This window comes from Danio rerio, chromosome 6, assembly GCF_052040795.2.
Source record: "Danio rerio strain M-AB ecotype USA chromosome 6, GRCz13ab, whole genome shotgun sequence".
In the NCBI taxonomy this organism is placed as follows: Eukaryota; Metazoa; Chordata; class Actinopteri; order Cypriniformes; family Danionidae; genus Danio; species Danio rerio.
In genome coordinates, this window is record NC_141026.1 from 35,721,443 (window position 1) to 35,741,237 (window position 19,795).

General features: G+C 35.2%; 2 protein-coding genes across 8 annotated transcripts in view; one reads left to right on the top strand and one right to left on the bottom strand.

Moving 5' to 3' along the window:
• The window catches only part of pik3r3b (phosphoinositide-3-kinase, regulatory subunit 3b (gamma)), a 481,128-nt gene that overhangs the window by 341,473 nt on the left and 119,860 nt on the right, over nucleotides 1–19,795 (top strand). For all 7 annotated transcript variants that reach the window (NM_001442184.1, NM_001442179.1, NM_001442180.1 and 4 more), the window contains 2 exon segments: nucleotides 5,716–5,917; nucleotides 10,012–10,097. In NM_001442184.1, the coding sequence (NP_001429113.1) occupies nucleotides 5,716–5,917; nucleotides 10,012–10,097 (288 nt within the window).
• The window catches only part of LOC147843556 (uncharacterized), a 536,892-nt gene that overhangs the window by 179,929 nt on the left and 337,168 nt on the right, over nucleotides 1–19,795 (bottom strand). The gene's annotated exons all lie outside the window — the stretch shown is intronic.

The following is a 19,795-nucleotide window of genomic DNA, read 5'->3' on the forward strand; positions in this document are numbered from 1 at the left end:
CCTCTGTGTCGCCCTATATTATATTATATTATATTATATTATATTATATTATATTATATTATATTATATTATATTATATTATATTATATTATATTATATTATATTATATTATATTATATTATTCATTCATTTACTCTTTTAGGCTTAGACCCTTTAGTTTGTCAGGGGTCGCCACAGCGGAATGAACCACAAACTAATCCAACACATGTTTTACACAGTGGATGCTCTTCCAGCTACAACTCACCATCGGAAAACACCCATACATTCTTACATTTACACACATACACTACAGCCAATTGAGCTTATTCAGTTCAGCTTTACCACATGTCTTTGGACTGTGGGGAAGACCAGAGCACCAGGAGGAAACCTATGAGAACACGGAGAGAACATGCAAACTCCACACAGAAATGGCATCTGACCCAGCTGAGGCTTGAATTAGTGACTTTTTTTGCTGTGAGGTGATTGTGGTACCTACTGCACCACTGTGCTGCCTATATTATTTATGTTAACACTTTACAATAAGGTTCATTAGTTAATGCATTTACTGACATGAACTAATCATGAACAACACTTGTACAGCATTTATTAATCATAATTGAACATTTACTAATGCATTATTAACATTCAAAGCCATGCTTGTTAACATTAGTTAATGCACCATGAGTTAACAAACTACCAATGAACAACTGTATTTTCATTAACCAACGTCTATTAACATGAATAAATACTGTAGTAAATGCATTGTTCATTGTTTGTTCATGTTAGTAAATGCATTACTTAACATTAGCTAATAAGCCTTATTGTAAAGTGTGACCTTATTGATTCATTCATTCATTTTCTTTTTGGCTTAGTCCCTTTATTAATCAAGGGTTCCCACAATGGAATGAACCGGAATGAACTTATCCAGCATATTTACACAGCAGATCCCCTTCCAGCTGCAACCCAGTACCTGGAAACATCCATACAAACTCATTTTGTCACAGTCACACAGTCACCAGCCATCTAGCCCATGCAGATCACTGAAGAACTACAAATCTGCTTGTATTTGGACTACAAGATCCAGTCATGCAACACACACACCTGCTTCAAGTCTCCATTGATTACACTCCCAGAGCTGATGCTGCTCATGGACTGATTACACTACACTTATATACGGCTCACTTTGAGAGTTATACCTATATTATTAAAATGGCAGTGTTGATGTTTAGCCTTTTAGTCCCTGCTGGTCATTGTAGGTACTGCATCATATAGTTATTGAAGTTATTAGTTATTATCTAATGACAACAATTTACAAGTCTTGAGATTCATTCTTGAAATTAACTTGATATGTATACAAATAAAAGTATTTGACATAACCCTGCATCCATAATGTGCAAATGAATTTGTTAAATTTGTATTATCAATTATTTAATATAAATTGTATCACAGATATGGGTTCGAGAATGTGCAATTCTTCATGCGCAGTGCTGCAGTTTGTCACGTGCAGTCATGCTCTGCGATGCATCAGCAATGGCTGCCTTTTTGTAAAAAAAAAAAAAAAAAAACACTTTTGTGCGTTATGCAGTATCCACCAGGTTACACAGGGAACAACTGCTTTTTTATTGTCAGGCCAGCGCAAGCGAATGCCCCCCAAATCAATCAGCCTGTCCAGGGATGCGTTTCTGAAAACTATTGTTAGCCAACTAAAGTTGCAAGTTCCATCATTATAAACATACTGTAGTTTGTTGATTGGTGTTTCCCAAAGTCCACCGTTCCAAACAAATATTCGCAAACTGCATCGCAAACTTGTACTAAACATTTGCAAATACTTCTCTAGATCTGTAATTACAGGTAGAAGATAGAAGCAACTGTGTTCTATTTCCATTTATCCCCTCTATACCCTATTCCTTTCGAACGTTCCAACATTTAAACTTGAAATGGTTTAAAAAAGAATGAAAGCATTAAAGTCATCTCTCTTATGTAATTTGCTTTTCAATGTATTTTCTAAAGTTCAGTTTTAGCGATCTCCATATTGACAGTTGCACTCCATAATACAGTGGTAATCAAAAGTTTGGGCACCCCTGGTAAAAAAAATTGTATTAATGTGCATAAAGAAGCCAAGGAATGTGCATGCTATAAACTCTGCAGGGTGCTCAAACTTTTGCAGAAGCCATTTTTTTAATTTTTATTTTTTTGTATTATTTTGAAAGTGTAAATGATGGAAATAAAGTCTAACTTTTTTGACATATTATAAGAATGTCTATTCTGTAATTTGATGCCTTTTAGAGATTTTTCCACTATTGGCTTCTTTATGAACATCAATGCACATTTTTACCTGAGGTGCCCAAACTTTCGACGTCCACTGTATTATTCTTGCTTATAATCATAAATGTCAGCATAGCATGTTCTTTACCTCACAATGAATTAAATTCCTTTCATGTTTATAGCTCTTGAACATTGTATCCGCAAAAACAGTTTGTAAAATAATAAAAATAATAAAAGAAATGCTTTACCTTTTTTATATCGATCATAGTTAGCTGCCGTGATTCATCAAATGATGGTGACAGGAGTTAGAACAAGGCATACATTATGAATAAACAGCATGATCAGCAGTTCATTCTAAGGAAATTCCCTCTCGTTCTCCACTTTCCAGAGTGGCTGATGTTTTGCATTGATATCCCGTATCCCTGTTCCTGTGGCTGATGAAGACAAATATTCATTGTGTTTAAGGGACTTAGGGATGAAATGCTCATATCTTTTCCTTGCCACCAGGGTACACTTTAGCTCAACTAAGCCCGGATCACAGATGCTGGCCTTTTCGCTGTGGGAAAGCCCTTCTCAAAGGAGCTCATCAATATGTTGAATGCTGTCGAAATAACTGCATTGTCCTTGTGGTGCTCATAGACAATGGGCTTGAGGGCAATGTTAGGGTAGCGCTTTAACTCCTGGTGAGCTGACTCTCCAGTCTCCAGGTTGTAGGTTTTGTAATGTCCCCAAATGTTCAGTGCTGCTGTCTGAGTTCAGATGAGTTACTCCTATTTTATTAAAACTGTAGGGTTGATGTTTAGCCTTTTAGTCCCTGCTGGACAATGTAGGTACTGCATCATCTACAATCACCTTTTCCATAGACAACATTTTACAAGTTTTGAGATTCAGTCTTGAAATGAATTAAGGAATTGACATGCAGAGATATTACAGTATTATTAATATTTAAAAAGTGAAAAGAAGTTATCAATGCCTATTTAAATTAACAAACATATTAAAATCACTAAGGAAGGTGGCAAATTATTTCTATCGAAAGAGTTTACCTTAATGTCTGATTTTTCAACATGTGTATCCAGTCAGTCAATAAATTTGTGATAGCCATGTTATTTCATTGGCAGGTGACATATATTTACATATATATAAGATGCAGTAAAAAGATACACTGCATTATATAAAAAATATAGACAGATTTAAATCTTCATTCAAATCCCTCAAGTGGTTCTAAACCATGGCTGCATCCGAAATCGCTTAGTACTCTGCATAGGTACTGCATTTGAATTTAAATGTACTACTTGACTGTTAGAAACGTACGTTTTTCTGAATGTGAGCAGTATGAATGGAACTCGGACGGACTATATCTGCCATTTTGTCATGATCACATGACCTACCCACGTCAGTTGTGTCGCTTCACTCCCATTCATGAATTCTCTCACGGTGCATCATGGTATAGCGTAGCGGAGTCTGGAAGTAGTAGATCATCCGGGTTCCTATCACATACTGTTTTTCAAATTCTATGAATTCAGACACTACTCGGCTCGCATACTCTTTTTAGTGTATTATATAGTATGGAAGTATTTAGATGCGGCCCATAGGTCTCAACCTAGATTCATGGAGGGCCACAGCTCTGCATAGTTTTGTTCCAACCCTAATCAAACACAGCTGATCTGACTAATAAGGTAACTAGTAAACTATTAAGCAGGTTTGAGTTGGAGGTGTTGAGAGCTAAGCTATGCTGAGCTGCAGGCCCTCCAGGAATTGAGTTTGAGACCATTGTTCTAAACCAGGGCTATTCAATTGGCGGCCCGTAGGCCGAACCCGGCCCCCGAGGCAATTTGTTCTGGCCCTCCAAATAGTGTGACCATGACATAAAAATAAATTTTGTTCAGTTGAAAAATGGCCGCTATAACTATGAAGTGTCATGCGTCTGTTCAATTCAGTATGAGCTGCAGAGGCTGTGCAGAGCGTGAGTCAGTGGTGCGGACAGTCGAAAACATTTGGATATGTTTTGTAGAAAATGCCTTTTGTACAATGCACTGTAATCATTAATAGGGATGCAACGATTAGATGATTTCACTATCACCTGCGCTTTAATTCATCACAGTTAATGAATCGTAAAGGCTTCTCTAAGCCGCATTTCTGTTGCACGGAAAAGTTATGACAAGTTGCCAACTGTGCGCTAGTTTAAAGTTCCAAGTATGTACACTGAGGCTAATAAGCACGCTCACCGGATTAACTATAGCAGCGGCCGTTCCCATATCACGTCTTTTCCGCTTGCAAGTTTGTTATTTCTAATGTAAGAATGTTAATAAGCGCGCACAAGCAGAGCAACACGCTTGCCTCTATCCGGGCGCACGCAGTAAAAAACATCTCACGGTGAGAGTTGTGCGTGCCTTTAAGTGCTATGTAACCAAAATATATGTTAGATGAATTATTATTAAAATGATTATATACGAATGAACCCAGATGATAACAACAGTTAATCTAAATAGCTACTTTCCTAATATAAACCTTGTTGTTCTAAATTACATTAGACGTGATAACCGTGAAACCATGATTATTCTTCAGACTATATAATCGTACAACCAAAAAGGTAGTGCAAAATACAACATTTTGAATGTTTGTAAACAAAAAAAAAAAAAATCAGTTGGACAATGCAGTTGTTTTAAAATACAATATATTAACATTTTAATGTAGAAGAAGCCAACGTGGGTGTCTTTATGAGCACAAATACAGCATATGGACTCTTATATGTAGTTGTGTCATCACTATAGCAAGTCATATCTCTCCAACCCTTCGTTTGGGATGTTTTTCATGAACCGGCCCCCATGCCAAACTAATTGAATAGCCCTGTTCTAAACAGTTAAACATTTTAAAGAAAGCTCAAAAACTGAAACCATAAACCATCATAGTAGAAAAATAAAAACAATGGAAGTCAATAGTTTCTTCAACTTATCTTCCTTTGTGTTTAACAGAAGAAAGAAACCCAAACAGGTTTGGAACCAAATAAATAAAGGAAAGTAAATAATTACTGCATTTTCATTTATGTTTGAATTATCCCTTTAAAGTAAAAAAATCAGCCATTTAAAAGTATCACTGCACTTAAATTACATATATTTTATTGCTGTAGTACATATGTATACACAGAAAAAAATAATAATTCAAAGATGACTCCTTGGATTTACTTTTTTAAGTTGCATGATTGTAAACTATTTATTTGGGCTGAATTTAAGGAAACACATTAAGTTGAACATTACTAAGTTTAATCTGTTTGTTTAAATTCAACACATTTAAATTGTTTGCAACAATCTTAAAGACAACTGTTTTTTCACTGTAGTAGATATGAATTTATAATTAGTCAACATTATTAAATTATTCTCTGTCTGCTCCCTTTCACATCACAGATCAGGAGTGTTGAGACATCAACTTGTGACAATTGGAATGCCTCTTTAACATAGTTTTTCTGTATTTTAGAGATCCAAAGCATGGAGGAATGTGGACAACAGCTAAAAACAATCCTGGACTCTCCCAGTGTCCCTCAGGCTAACCACCAGCTCCTGGTTCATCTGACCCGACACCTTAGCAAGGTGGCCCAAAGTGGGGGAGCAGCTCAGGCAAGCCCCAAGATTCTGGCTCTGGCCTACAGTGAAGCCGTCTTCAAAAACAACCACTTCAGGTACTGTAAACTGCAAAAAACAGATTTATTTACTGATACATAGCCATGACAAGTTTTTAAGTAATAAAATGTGCTTAAGGATATTATTAAGATCTGTATTTACTTGATCAACTATACAGTTACAGAGGTACCTTATAAGCTCAGTTCGTAATTTTTTTTTACATAATTCATGAATCCATAATTTATGAATAAATTCAAGTATTCTGAAAAGTTCCAATTTTATTTTATTTTTAGTCCCTTTAATAATCTGGGGTCGCCACAGTGGAATGAACCGCCAACTTATCCAGCACGTGTTTTATGCAGTGGATGATCTTCCAGCTGCAACCCATCACTGGGAATTTTATTTTATTTTATCAATTTTCAATTATCTTAATTTATGCTCTTAAATTTAGAAAGTAAAATTTAGAGCTTTTAGAATTTTAACAATTTAGTGTAAATGATGACAGAATAATATTTTTAGATATTTTTGTAATTTTGGTAACTCTTTATTTATAGCAAACTGTGTAACTACACATTCACGTTCCAGTCTCATTACTATCCTGAACGGGCTGCATTATATTTAAAACGTTTAAAAGAGGCAAGTAATATGTTTTCATGTTCAGTTTTGTGGTTAATTCACACTCACGTTTACACTTGCATGTGTATGCGTGTTCTTTGTTTCAGCAGAAAGCCCAGTTGAACATATGTCGGACCGTATCTTTATTCCCCTAGTTTAATTAAAGTGGAGCAGAAAGAGATGAGGGAGCTGTTATTTCTGATCTGTCCCTCAGCCCACTGTAAGACAGCCCTTAATGGCTACAGCTCCAGCACAATCTCCTGAGAGAAACCGCACATAACATACAACAGATGGGAATGCTTATTAAAATGTGTTGCACCACATTACAATCCCTTGTACATGCCATTTGAAGAGTACCCGGAGTGAATGTTGATAACTCATTATTTATGTAACCCGACTGGTATTATGTACGAGATCTTTGTGTCTGACCATAATACACGATCACATTATTGGTGTCTTTATTAACTATTGAGCACATACATAATCTTTTATACCACAGGTTAAAGTAATCATTATTTTGATTGCCCTAGTTCTTGACTGTAGCTGTTGTAGTGGCTAAGTTAATTGTATAAATAATAAGAATTACCATAATGGTTGATGCAATTGCATTTGCAAGAAAGTGATAGTTGGAGCAGTCATTTAGGTTCATCTCCAATGTCTCAAAATTTACTCCACTGTTTACAAAAAAGTGAGTATTTTGTGATTCATATGTGTTTTATATTTATGCTTTTAAAATGCATTATAGCACTTTTATCTGTGGTTGGACAAAGTTTGATATCGAAAAATTTGACGAAGTGATTTTAATGATATTTTAAAATATGATTTTTTTTATTATTTTTTTTTAATGAAGCTGTGTAAATTCCAGTTAAACAGATAAAGGTAAATTGCCAAACTACTAAAAAAACATTAAAGGCCCTATATTAAACCCTGCACAATAAGGCTCAAGACATGTATGGTGCGATTTGTTACTATTTTCAGACCAACACAACCGTAGTTTTCACATTTTGTGCCACACTGTTTAAATAGCAAATCCATTTGCACCACTTTGTGGACTCACGGGTGTTTTGGTCTAAAAAGGAGGTGTTTTAAGGCTCAGTGTTGGCTCATTGCTATTTTAAGAAACTGAAATACACTGCGCCATTGACCGACTAAAAGCTGGTCTAAAGTCCAGAGCGCATTAGATATGCGCCTAAGCTGGTCCAAACAATTACACATTGCTTAATACACATAGGATAAACAACAATACACTAATATCTTTAAATATGAAAATAAAATAAAGGATTAAAATTTAATTAATTTTAATAAGAACAAGTTTAGATTTGTTCCCATGTTGGGTTTTGTGGACGGATGCATCACCATATGGGCATAAGAATAGGACGTGTGTTTAGATATAATTCAGTTAATGACCACACTTCATTATTATTGTAAATTTTTTCAGTTGCTGGAAATTAGAACTGAATTTAGAAAAAAAATCTTAAACTAAATTAAATATGTGGTCTAATGGATGTCTTCAGTGGAATGCGTACAGCACTGTAAAGGAGTAAAGTAAAGAGTAAAAGTAAAGTAAAGAGAAAGTATAGAGGCCAAATGAAGGAGGCTCATTCTTTATCCTTGCGCTGCAGATGCTCTGTTTAACTGTTTTCTCGCTAGTGAAGCGTTCATTTTTTTCACTTACAAAATCCACCATGTATATAGCAAATGCGCCTTAGCTCGACGCAACAGACTCTTAAAGAGAATGTGCGATGTGACTCTTATTGGTTTAATGTGTATAATCCAGTTATGTCTACATTACAAGAAAAATATGTTTCTTGCATAAAAGCATATATCATATCAAATGTATAATTGCTCAAAACACCCATAACTCATTAAGAGAATAAGTACAACCCTGTTAGACCATGAGCCAGGGCACAGCGTATTTTTCCATCCTTAAAAACGGACATTCCCCTAATGCTTTTTTGTGCCATGTGCTTAAGACTTTGCGCCTAGATTATTAAAATAGAGCCCTATGAGTGTGAATATTTTAATCAAAATATATAATATAAAGTCTTACATCCAGCCCTGTGATTGTAATAGGATTGTAATGTTACAAATTCACATTCTATTTTTATTATTTTTGTATATACAATAATTCAATTATTTTGTCAGTAATAATATAGTATTAATACAAACCATATGTTATTAATATTATTTTTAATTATTAGAGTCTTCAAATCTCTGAACAGTAGTGCAAACTGTGTTACAGAAAGCTGTGCTATTAACATTTTTACATGTCTATGGTGGGGCTGTGTTTTGGGTATTTTTGCTACATGAGATCTCTATAACTAGTCACAGTTAAATAGCCAGAGACTTCACACTCTCCATAAAGTGCTTTACTGAATGAAGGACCTCAGTGCACATAATAAAGAGTAGTGTGCAAGTGAGTCACTGCTAACTCAGTCAGCACATTGTAGTCCATTAAGTCACCTCGCACTTATTTGATTGTGAGCAGCTATCCTGTCCCTCTGCCAAGAGACTCCAGTGGGACTTTCCCTACTCTTAGCGGCCTGTCAATTGTCTTATGGCTTTGGGGCAGTTCAGGGAGAGAGAGAGAGAGCGAGAGAGCGTAGGGAAACAGAATGCATTATACCTCAAACAGCCATTTCTGGTTAGTCATCAGCTTCACACACTACCTGAGGTCACTGAGGTGTCATAGAACCTGAATTACAGCTTAATGCATGAGTAAATTAAAATTTGCCTATAAAAATCCAATCGGGTTCTGACCATAAACAAGCAGTCACCAGTTTGCCTTCATTGTGTGTGTATGTTTATGTGAGTGTGTGTGCGTGTGCGTGTGCGTGTGCGTGTGCTTGTGCGTGTGTGTGTGTGTGCTTATGTGAATCTGTTTTTTTTTTTTGTTTGTTTTTTTTTAGCCTTCTGTGTTTATGCTATGTTAGAGGTTTTATGTCCAACTTCACTTTTAGGCATAGTGTGATGTACAGTAGTGTAACATAAGCAAATGCTTCACTAAACACAAGAGATCAAAACTAAAGAGCAAGAAATAATTTAATATTTACCAACGTGGGTGTCTTAAGGAGCAAACATACAGCATTTCATTGCTTATATTGCAAGTCATATCTCTCCAGCCCCTCATTTGGGATGCTTTCCATGAATTGGCCCAGATGACAAACTAATTTAATAGCCCTGACCTACAGTTATACAGTAATTTAGTGTGCTTCCAAAAAGGTGAGGTCCATACATGTTCAATGACCTGTATTAGGTGTTTGTTGTCCTCAAAGTTCTTGGATGGTTGGTATTATCTCTTGAAGTCCTCATAGGGTTGGAATTATTTATGATCGAGTGGCATTCCACAATCTAGATGCCTCAGGATAGGCATCCCGTGGTGGAAATAGAGAGCAAAGAAAATAATTAGAACTTCACTAGTCTCTCTCAGCAGTCTCTCACAACATCATTTAGGAAATCATAGTTTCTTCAGTTTGGATCTCCATTGCACTTACTTTAAATACTTACTCTCCAAATTTCTCTTTCCCTCTCATTCCAGTGCGGATGTAAACCCAGAACACCATGTGAAGATTCTTGAGGCACTCATCATGGTTGGAGGCCTGGTGGAGATACAAGCAGCTCCAGGTAGGCTTTCGCAGGTTTTTGTCACTTGTTAAAACTGCTGTAGGTTTGTCTTTCTTGGATGATTTTTTATTTATTTTCTCCGCATTAGGTATTTTATTTGTTTACTCCGTGTTATACTTTGTGAATGTAAGATAATTGCATTACCTCAGGCTTCTTTTTTTCTTAGAATCCAGAGGGGTTTTTATACTCCATTTGGTTGTTTTTGTAGATTTCATTGCCTTTGTTATTAACTTGTAAGTTTGATGGTTTATGATGAGAAATTGCTGTAGATTTTAGATCCAGTCTAAACAAGTCACGCTTATCTGACTTCTGTGAGGGACATTTCTAGAAGTAGATGTCTTCTTCAGATTTTGGAGGATGAATGTGTGTATTTGTGGATCAGTGGTGTTCATTGTAGGCTTGTAAGGGCTGAAATAGTGAGTTTATCATGCTTGCATTTATAGATTGCTGTTGCTTTACTCATCAGGCCTGAGGAAATGTTGTTGTAATGGATCTTCTGGCTTGACACTCACTCTACTTTCATTATGCAGTATCCAAACATCGAATTTTAGCCATTGAAGTCCATTAGATGTCTGGGGTCCTAGGAGGTTAACGTTTGCCTCGGCTTTCTACATTAATGAAATGCATTAAATATGAATTAGACCAGTTCAGCACAAGAAAACATAGATTGTTGTGTTTCAGTTTAATGCAATCAAGCCATTAGCTTTTCAGTAACCTTGAGCAATTATGAATATATCAATTTCTAAATTTGCTGAACAGCATTTTTGAATGTGTAAGACAGCAAGCGTGGGGAATCATATGGATGCACAACTGAAAGTAACCATTTCTCTGATACTTCAAGGCAGAACTCTGCATTAGAATTGTAAAAAGCTAACTTCATTTTAAGATGTAATTGAAAACTCATGTCAACAAAATCTCAGACACAAAGCCTCAGTTTGGGATGTGGTAACAGACGTAAACTTAGACCTAATACATTTACCACCCATGGTCACATATTTAGATTTATAGGGCCTTGTGCGACCTTTTAGCTTCTGTGGGGTCATAACCTTTACTCCACGACAAGACAAGGGGTAGTTGTGGGTGGCAAGCTAAAGCGTCAGTCTTACTTACAACAAAAATCTGTTCACTGAAACTTAATGTTACACATAAACTGTATTGAATTATTCCAATTAATTTGTTGTCATATGTGCTACCATTCAACATTTTGGTGGTGGTAAGATTGTGTTTTTTTTTTAATGCCAGGCACCTCGGTATGCACCAAACGTTCGTACTTAGACCAGAAGTTAGGTCTTGGTCTACTTTTAAACAAACTGAACTAAAGCACACACACAACACAGACCAAACACATCTGAACAAGCCAAAAACAGAACATGAGCCTTCTGTGTTTTATGATTAGCAGTTGCATGTTAGAGGTTTTATGTCCAACTTCATGTTTACGCATAGTGTGATGTACAGTAGTGTAACATAAGCAAATGCTTCACTAAACACAGGAGATTAAAACTAGGGAACAATGTATATTTTTCCAGAAATAATGTAACATTTTCTGTTAAGAGTGGCTGTACAAAATACTCAGGAACCTTTATTAAACTCTTTTTAATATACACACATCAAACTAAAGAAAATCTAGGATTGTATCATAAAGATTACACAATTTTTGAAAGGGTAGTTGTGGTTTGCAAGCTAAAGCTTCAGTCCTACTTACAATGAAAATCTATTCTCTGAAGCTTAAACTTACACAAGAACTGTAATAAATTATTCAATTTGGTTTGTTACCATATGTGTTACCATTCAACATTTTGGTGGTGGTAAGATTGTGTCTTCGAATGCAGGGAACATCGGTGTGCACCAAACAACTGTATCGTGACCATTAAATAGTTAGGTCTCGGTCCCCTTTCAACACAAACTCAACTAAAACACACACACACACACACACACACACACACACACACACACACACACACACACACACACACACACACACACACACACACACAGACCAAAAACATCTAAACAAGCCAAAAACAGAACATGAGCCTTCTGTGTTTTATGATTAGAAGTTGCATGTTAGAGGTTTTATGTCCAACTTCACGTTTAGACATATATAGTGTGATGTACTGTGGAACATAGGCAATGCTTCATTAAACACAGGAGAACAAAATATTTTTCCAGAAATAATGTAATATTTACTGTTTAACGTGGCTGTACAAAATAACCAGGGAGCTTTTTTAAAACAATTTTTTAATACACAGATCAAAATGAAAGAAAAGCTAGGATTGTAACACAAAGATTACACAATTTTTGAAGGGGTTGTTGTGTGTGGCAAGCTAAAGCTTCATTCTTACAACAAAAATCTGCTCTCTAAAACTTAAACTTACACATGAACTGTATTGAATTATTAAATTTGGTTCATTAGATGTTTGTGTTTTTAAATGTAGGGAACCTCGGTGTACACCAAACAACCATAAGACATGATGTTTCAATGTGAAACCATAAAAAGGATAAAACTTTCAAGCTTGTTTTTTTTTTTCTGTGAGGCTGCTGTGATGCAGCCAATTACAGTTCAATACAGGTATAAGAAACATGTCTCCTTGCAGCAGACCTTCAATAATAACAAAAATCTGTTATTTTCCTTCTATTTTTCTGGCAGCTGTTGTGCTGAAATAAAAAGTGTAAAATAACAGATGTAAATTACAGACATTTCCTTAAATATATATATATATATATATATATATATATATATATATATATATATATATATATATATATATATATATATATATATATATATATATATATATATATATTTTTTTTTTTTTTTTTTTTTTTTTTTTTTTTTGTAAATTTCTGTAATTTACAGTCTGTAATTTAACGCCCGCTGCTGGAAAAAAAAACATCAAATTTTGCTGGGAAAAAACGTAAAATAACAGATATTTTTTACAGTGTGTGACAAAAGAACTTCTGATGCTGTTTTGGATCATTACACAAATTATATAAGCTCTTCATGAGTTAACCATTAAAAATACCTTTATTGATTCACATAAAATGAGCATTTTTAGCCCAACACAAACATATTATGTATGTTCCATAATAACGACAAAATATCCTTTATAAAAGCCTTTTTTCCCTCACATCTCATGGTTTGATCCTAAATATTAAATTATAAATGGTAAAGCAATGCAAACAATATGTATCACTGTTATTTTTGTTTTGGAGTACAATGATCTCAAGCAACCAAACTAACAGCATAACAAAGTGTAAACACACCCAGAGAAACATTTCTCATAAATGTGAACCAATAGTGGAAAGCATTGAAAAGGTTGGCAACTCTTTATTTTAATATACAATTCTTACCATTAGCAAACCATTAGCTGTGACTATTAGCTCAATAAACTTTTAATTTGCTTCTTATGAATAGTAATTAAGGAAGTAATTGGGTTTAGGTATTACCCAGGATTAGGGATGTAGAATGAGATCATGCAGAAGATGTACTTTATACGAACAAATAAACAGACAATACATTGTTTTCCTTACATACTGTAGAATTTATTTGGGTGGGCTGCTCAGGTATATTAACTGCCATCCAAGTATATTTAGTGGAGATGCTAGAATACTATTATTTTCATCTTTTTATACTTTTTGTATCCGCCCCAAGAAAGCCAAACATTCGCGATCGATTAACCGGTGGAAAATCGTCTCTTGCTCTGCATGTTTCCTACTGCTGGTTCTCTGTGCAACAACTGTCAACACTCACACAATCTCACATGCTCTGCAGACCCACAAAGATGCGCCTTTTGCATCAAAATGCATCATATCGTAGTTTCTGAATCTCCTTAAATCTCCAGGATTCTGGTTTTATTTTCGCTTTCTAAAGTTTCCGTTATTTGTATACGTCTGTATGCATTATCTTTTCGCAGCTGACTGTAGGCGCACAGCCACAAGAGAAACATTAAATGATTAATCATTTAATAAACAAGTCTGATCAATTTTACTATATACTCTGAGAGAACAAAATATACTGGCTGCAAAATATTTCTACACCATTAGAAATGACTTATCAACTAATTTGCCTTGTTTAAATAATCTACACTTTTATTCTTGTAATTATTATAATTTTGAGTAATAATGTCTATTTTTATTCAATTTTTCTATTATTTATTTCTCATTTGGTGTATATTTTATTAATTTAATGATGTTCCTATATTACATACTTTAACATATCTAAAATGCTTTGGCAATACTATAAATGTCATGCCAATAAAGCAACTTTACAGGGAGAAAGATAGCAGCCTTTACCTATCAGTAGATGCACAGCATGGCTCCTAAATAGCATAAAAGAAAGATAAATAGTGGATTACTTTTATTTCACCAGCCTTTTTAAATAACATTAACCCATTGAAAAGAAAAGGTGTATAACAGTGTCATAACAAATAAAAATATAGTAATAATTTTTTTGTTTTGTTTGTCGCATGTGCTATGGGTAAAAGATGTGTTTTAATCCAGCTGCCACTGCAAGTGTATTTCAAACCTGTGGGAAACACTGGAATATCTTAATAATAGGCAGGTAATAAACCACTAGTTAATAGTGAGAATTGGATCTTTAACGGAAGTATTGCCATTTTTTTCATTACTCTCAGATGAAAATTCAGTTCAGAACAACAGCGTTTATTTGAGATTAAAATCATTTGATACATTACAAATGTACATCCACATACTTTTAATCAATTTATTTGTTCCATAGTTTAGTCCATATAAAAATGCACTTACATTTTTTCGAGTGGTAGTTTAAAATTAGAAAAATGAAAACACAATAGAAGCATTTGCATATTTTACATGCACAGTGCAACTAGCCCTCGAGCATCCTCGTGAATTTATTTGTGTATAAATTAACTCCAAATCTGCAGGGACTGCGAGCATAAGCTCTGCTTTTCTAATGATTTCATCATCTCTTTTACTAAAGGCTACATTAACAGGGTCAGATGGCTCAGGATGGATAGCCTGTACAGAGTCAACCTCTTCACCAGCCAAAATGTGATCTGTACAAAACAAAAATAGCAACTAAAGCAAAAAAAAGGGTTTGAACACGTCTATTCACATCACAACCCATCAACTTATGTATGACTTGCTTTTTGGAGGCAGCCAGTAATGTACCTAGAGTGCTTTAGCAAACCGCTGACCCCTCCTGTACCTCCAACTCTCCAGTTTGGCCCTAATGTGTTCCAGCTTGGTAAAGTTTGTTGGCAAAACATTGCGTTTAAAGAGCAATCTTTTGGGGGCCACGTCGGGCTCACTCTCTCTTGGATGACTGCACTTGTCAGATGCTGATGGATTCACCGTGGCTGTTAGCATGGGCTCTGGAGGGAAAGTGAGGGAGGCAAAAAAAAAGGAAAGTGGGCAAAAACAAGAAAGCAGGGAGAAAGGTATGACGAATACAGTTTAGGAAAGGTCACATCTTCTTTTATGGTTTTTCTGTCACTGTCACATACTTCTGTTTTTTTTATGAAGACATATTTTAGAGCATTTATAAGTGATTTGCTCTTTTACAAAACCTGGTGTGGCATAACATTTTAAGGCATTGTGTACATTAAGCTGCATTCATTTTTTATACATTCAAAAAATAAAGTTTGCTGTTTGTTTAAGCTACTTATTTAAAATGAGCTAAAACAACTCAATTCTTGAGTTTTTTTGGGACAACTTAATTGTTTTATGCATAGACCACTTAAATTTGTAAATACTTAATTTCTTCGTGTTATTTCGACACAGATCAATTTGCATTGCATGTAATAATACTGTACTTAGTCTCATTAGATTATAAGTAGACTGTTAAGTTGATTTGGGTTAGTGTAAGTTGACATGTACTCTACTTTCAAAATTTCTTATAGTCAGTTAAATGTCTGTTTAGCAGCAGATTTTAAGCAGACAGTCTACTAATACTCAAATGGACCATCAAAGTGTTACCAAATCTAATTGTCTTTATTGTCACATGATCCTTCAGAAGTCATTATAATATGCTATTTTTATCTCAATTATGCCTCATTCACACTAGCAGCGACCTTGTAGCTGTCTGTCGCTTTGGGTGGCAACCGGGTGCAAACACAGGTCTGTGTAGGTATATACGTACACCACGAATACAACCTGCCTCTGAGCAAGCTGAGAGAGGATCACGTGAGCTCTACTGGTGCTCCTATTGGCTGTCGCTCAAGAAAGTCGCTCTTTATTTGCATAAAGTTGAAGAATTCTCAACTTTGTCGCATCACTCGACACGCCCACCTGGTCACCAACAATTGCTTTCACTCACGGAGACGGAGGTCGCCATAAGACACTCGCTCTCCGTTGAAATGAACAGCTGCTTGTTGCTTTGCCCTGCGAGTCGCTGGTAGTGTGAATTAGGCTTTAGTGAAAACATTGTAATAATGTTTTGTACAATTTTCAAATAAAAAAACTTTGATTGAAAACAGGACTATTTTAATTTAATTATTATAAAAGTTTAATTATTATAAAAGTTTGTTTTCATTTTAGTGAATCATTGCTGAATACAATTATATATTTTTAAAATTCAAAAGTTCTAAATCATAGTTAATTTCACTTCCAGTAGAAAATTAATTCACGTTAATTAATGAATTAGTGCTTCCCAAAGGTTTAAACTATACTTGTGGTGGTGGCCGAATTAAAACACACCTTTTACCCACAGCATATAAATAGTTAAAGGTGCAGTAGGTAATTGTCTTCAGAAGCATTTTTTGTTGTGCTGATTGAAAGTCTCTTCACAGTCTAATAGTTATGATTAAAGTAAATGATCTAAATGTATTTATATATACTTTTATATTTTGGGTAAGGCATAAAACAAAAAAATGTTCATTCACATAAATAGAGTCGGGCCGACATCTCTCATAATTCCGATAAGTAGCCCAATCTGTCTGTCTGCAAATTCAGATTTGAACAACTGCGCAGCCGTTTGAATGCAGCTCCGCCAACCGCTGCGTGTTCACAAGAGAGAGTATGCGCGCGCACGCGATCGTCAAGAACCTGCTGAATCAAAACTTTTCAAAAACCTGAATCAATATTGGAGTTACCTTTGCACGCTGGAAAAAGGATGACACAATGTCTGAAGGATTTATCTTAGACAGGTAATGTTCTGTTTAAAACTGATGTCGCCTCACAGCAAGAAGGTCGCTGGTTCGAACCTCGGCTCAGTTGGTGTTTCTGTGTGGAGTTTGCATATTCTCCCTGCCTTCTCGTCGGTTTCCTCCGGGTGCTCCGGTTTCCCCCACAGTCCAAAGACATGCGGTACAGGTGAATTGGGTAGGCTAAATTGTCCATAGTGTATGAGTGTGAATGTGTGTGTGGATGTTTCCCAGAGATGGGTTGCGGCTGGAAGGGCATCCACTGCGTAAAAACTTGCTGGATAAGTTGGATGTTCATTCCGCTGTGGCGACCCCGGATTAAAGGGACTAAGCAAACAAGAAAATGAATGAATGAATGAATGAATGTAACATAAGATGTTGTTGTTACAAATGGGTTATATCACAGAAGTGTTGTTCAACCACTAAAATCTTCCGATGAAAGATTGATAAGACTATTTTCAGTTTCATAAGGGACCTTTTACAGCATCGATAATGTAGATTTTAATTAGTTTAACAACAAAACACAAGTAAATACCGCTATTCCGCCTAGTCTCTCCCTATATTGTTTAACATGCAACTCTAAATATTTGCTCTGAAATAGCATGTCAGTTTGGCTTGCACGCCACCGGACAAGCACTAGTCGCTTTTAACACATGAGAGAGGGTTCTTTTGCTGTGCTCGTGTTTAAGGAGGCGTGGCTCTAGATGGCAGGGGAGGGACTGTGATTCAGAGATTTATGCTAAGCTGTTATAATTGTGGAAGATCACCTACTGCACCTTTAACTATATGCTACAAACAAATTATAAATCAATTTTTAACAAATTTTTTGTTATTATCTGTTTTGAACTTTTTCTTTTCAATGGATAAAGGTAAAGACTGTTAAATTAAATAAAAAAACACCCATTATTTCTCTTTTATGCTATTTCTCTTATAAACATTATTAAATTATTTTAGATGTATAAGATATGGAATGAGGAATAAATTACAGAAAAAAAAGGAAAAATGACAAACAATATCTCTAAAAAGTACAATAATTACTAGAATAAAATGGGTAGATTGTTTAAGTAAGACAAATGAGTTGATTATCCATTTCTAATGGTGTACAAATATACTGCAGTCAAATTAGATGTAATTTTGTCCTCTCCGAGCATTTAGCAACATTTTTCTGAGTTGTTTAGATTAAATAATTAATTATTTAATATCTCTCTGGTGGCTGTGCGCATAAAATTAACGACAGCTTAGAAAACAAAAACAAAAACAAATCCTGGACATTAGTAGATTTAAAAATTCTGGCTGGACGCAAAAAGGTGTGGGTCTTTGCTGCGAAGCACATGTGACTGTCTCATGCACACAGAACAAGCACTGTAAAACAGGTGTAAGATTTATATTTGGTGGATACAAAAAAGTGTAAAATGATGAAAATAATAGTAAAAAAATAACAATTTTGATGAACATACCTGGGCAGCCTTTCCAAGTATAGTCTATGTGTTGGACCCACTTATGCTATAAAAGGAACCTTATTATAAAGATTAATATTAATATATAGTTAATAATAATAATATATATATATACAGTAAATATTACTTAGATTTTTATATGCTATATTTATGTATACCTGTTTAACTTACTGAATAAACATTATGTCTTATGTCAAAACTTACAATCTCAGAATAATCATCCTGTAATAATTATTGATTCTAATGTCCCAATTCTGATTTGCAAGCTCTCAATTCGATATGAATAAAGAATGTTCAAGATTTAATAAAAATGCTATCGGCTTGTCTAAAAATGATCAATGACAATTTGGTTTGCAAATGAATGAATGGCTGAAATTGCATCCCCGTATAGTAAATTCTTTTCATTTCAGCAACACATTAAAACACAATCCACATCTCTATTTTAAAGCAAAATATTTGCTATCCTATGGGATATGTAATATGGAAAAGTATCCCATCTTATATCTTTTAAAGAAATGTATTTATTCTGACATGTTGTTAAGCTGCTTTAGAAGATTATATATGGAACATTCTAGATTTTAGAAACAGATGGACTGAACTCTGGCTCATCTATAGGCCTCCGCATGCTGTTTTTATCTCCGTTGTTTTAACTCAACCATGCACCTCTTTCTCTTTCAGTAATGTGCTGAGCTGACACATTTTTGACAATAATTGTAAATTTCTTTGCTTTGGTTGAGGGAGTGCTTATTTATGTTGAAAACTCAGATCCATATCTGTCACTCTTTCGCTCTCTCTTTCGCCTTTGTTTCCCATCACTCAAAGCGGTTTTCGGTCATGCCCTTAAGCACTGACTTTAACCTCCGTATATGCACAAGCACACATGCGCACGTTCAGTCTGGAGGTCATGTTGCAGCCTCGTGGAATTCCCCACTGGCTGACCTGCTGTCCCAGATGACCCAGTGAAAATGACCAGTGCTTTCAGCTGCACACAATCACATGCTTCAATGTTCCATGTAATAATCTTTGAGCTGCTCGCTCTATGGCCTTTGTTCCATGGCTCGATTTTTTTTTTCTCCCTTGCTTTATCTTCATCCATCTAGGGTCATTTGCAAGCGCAGGC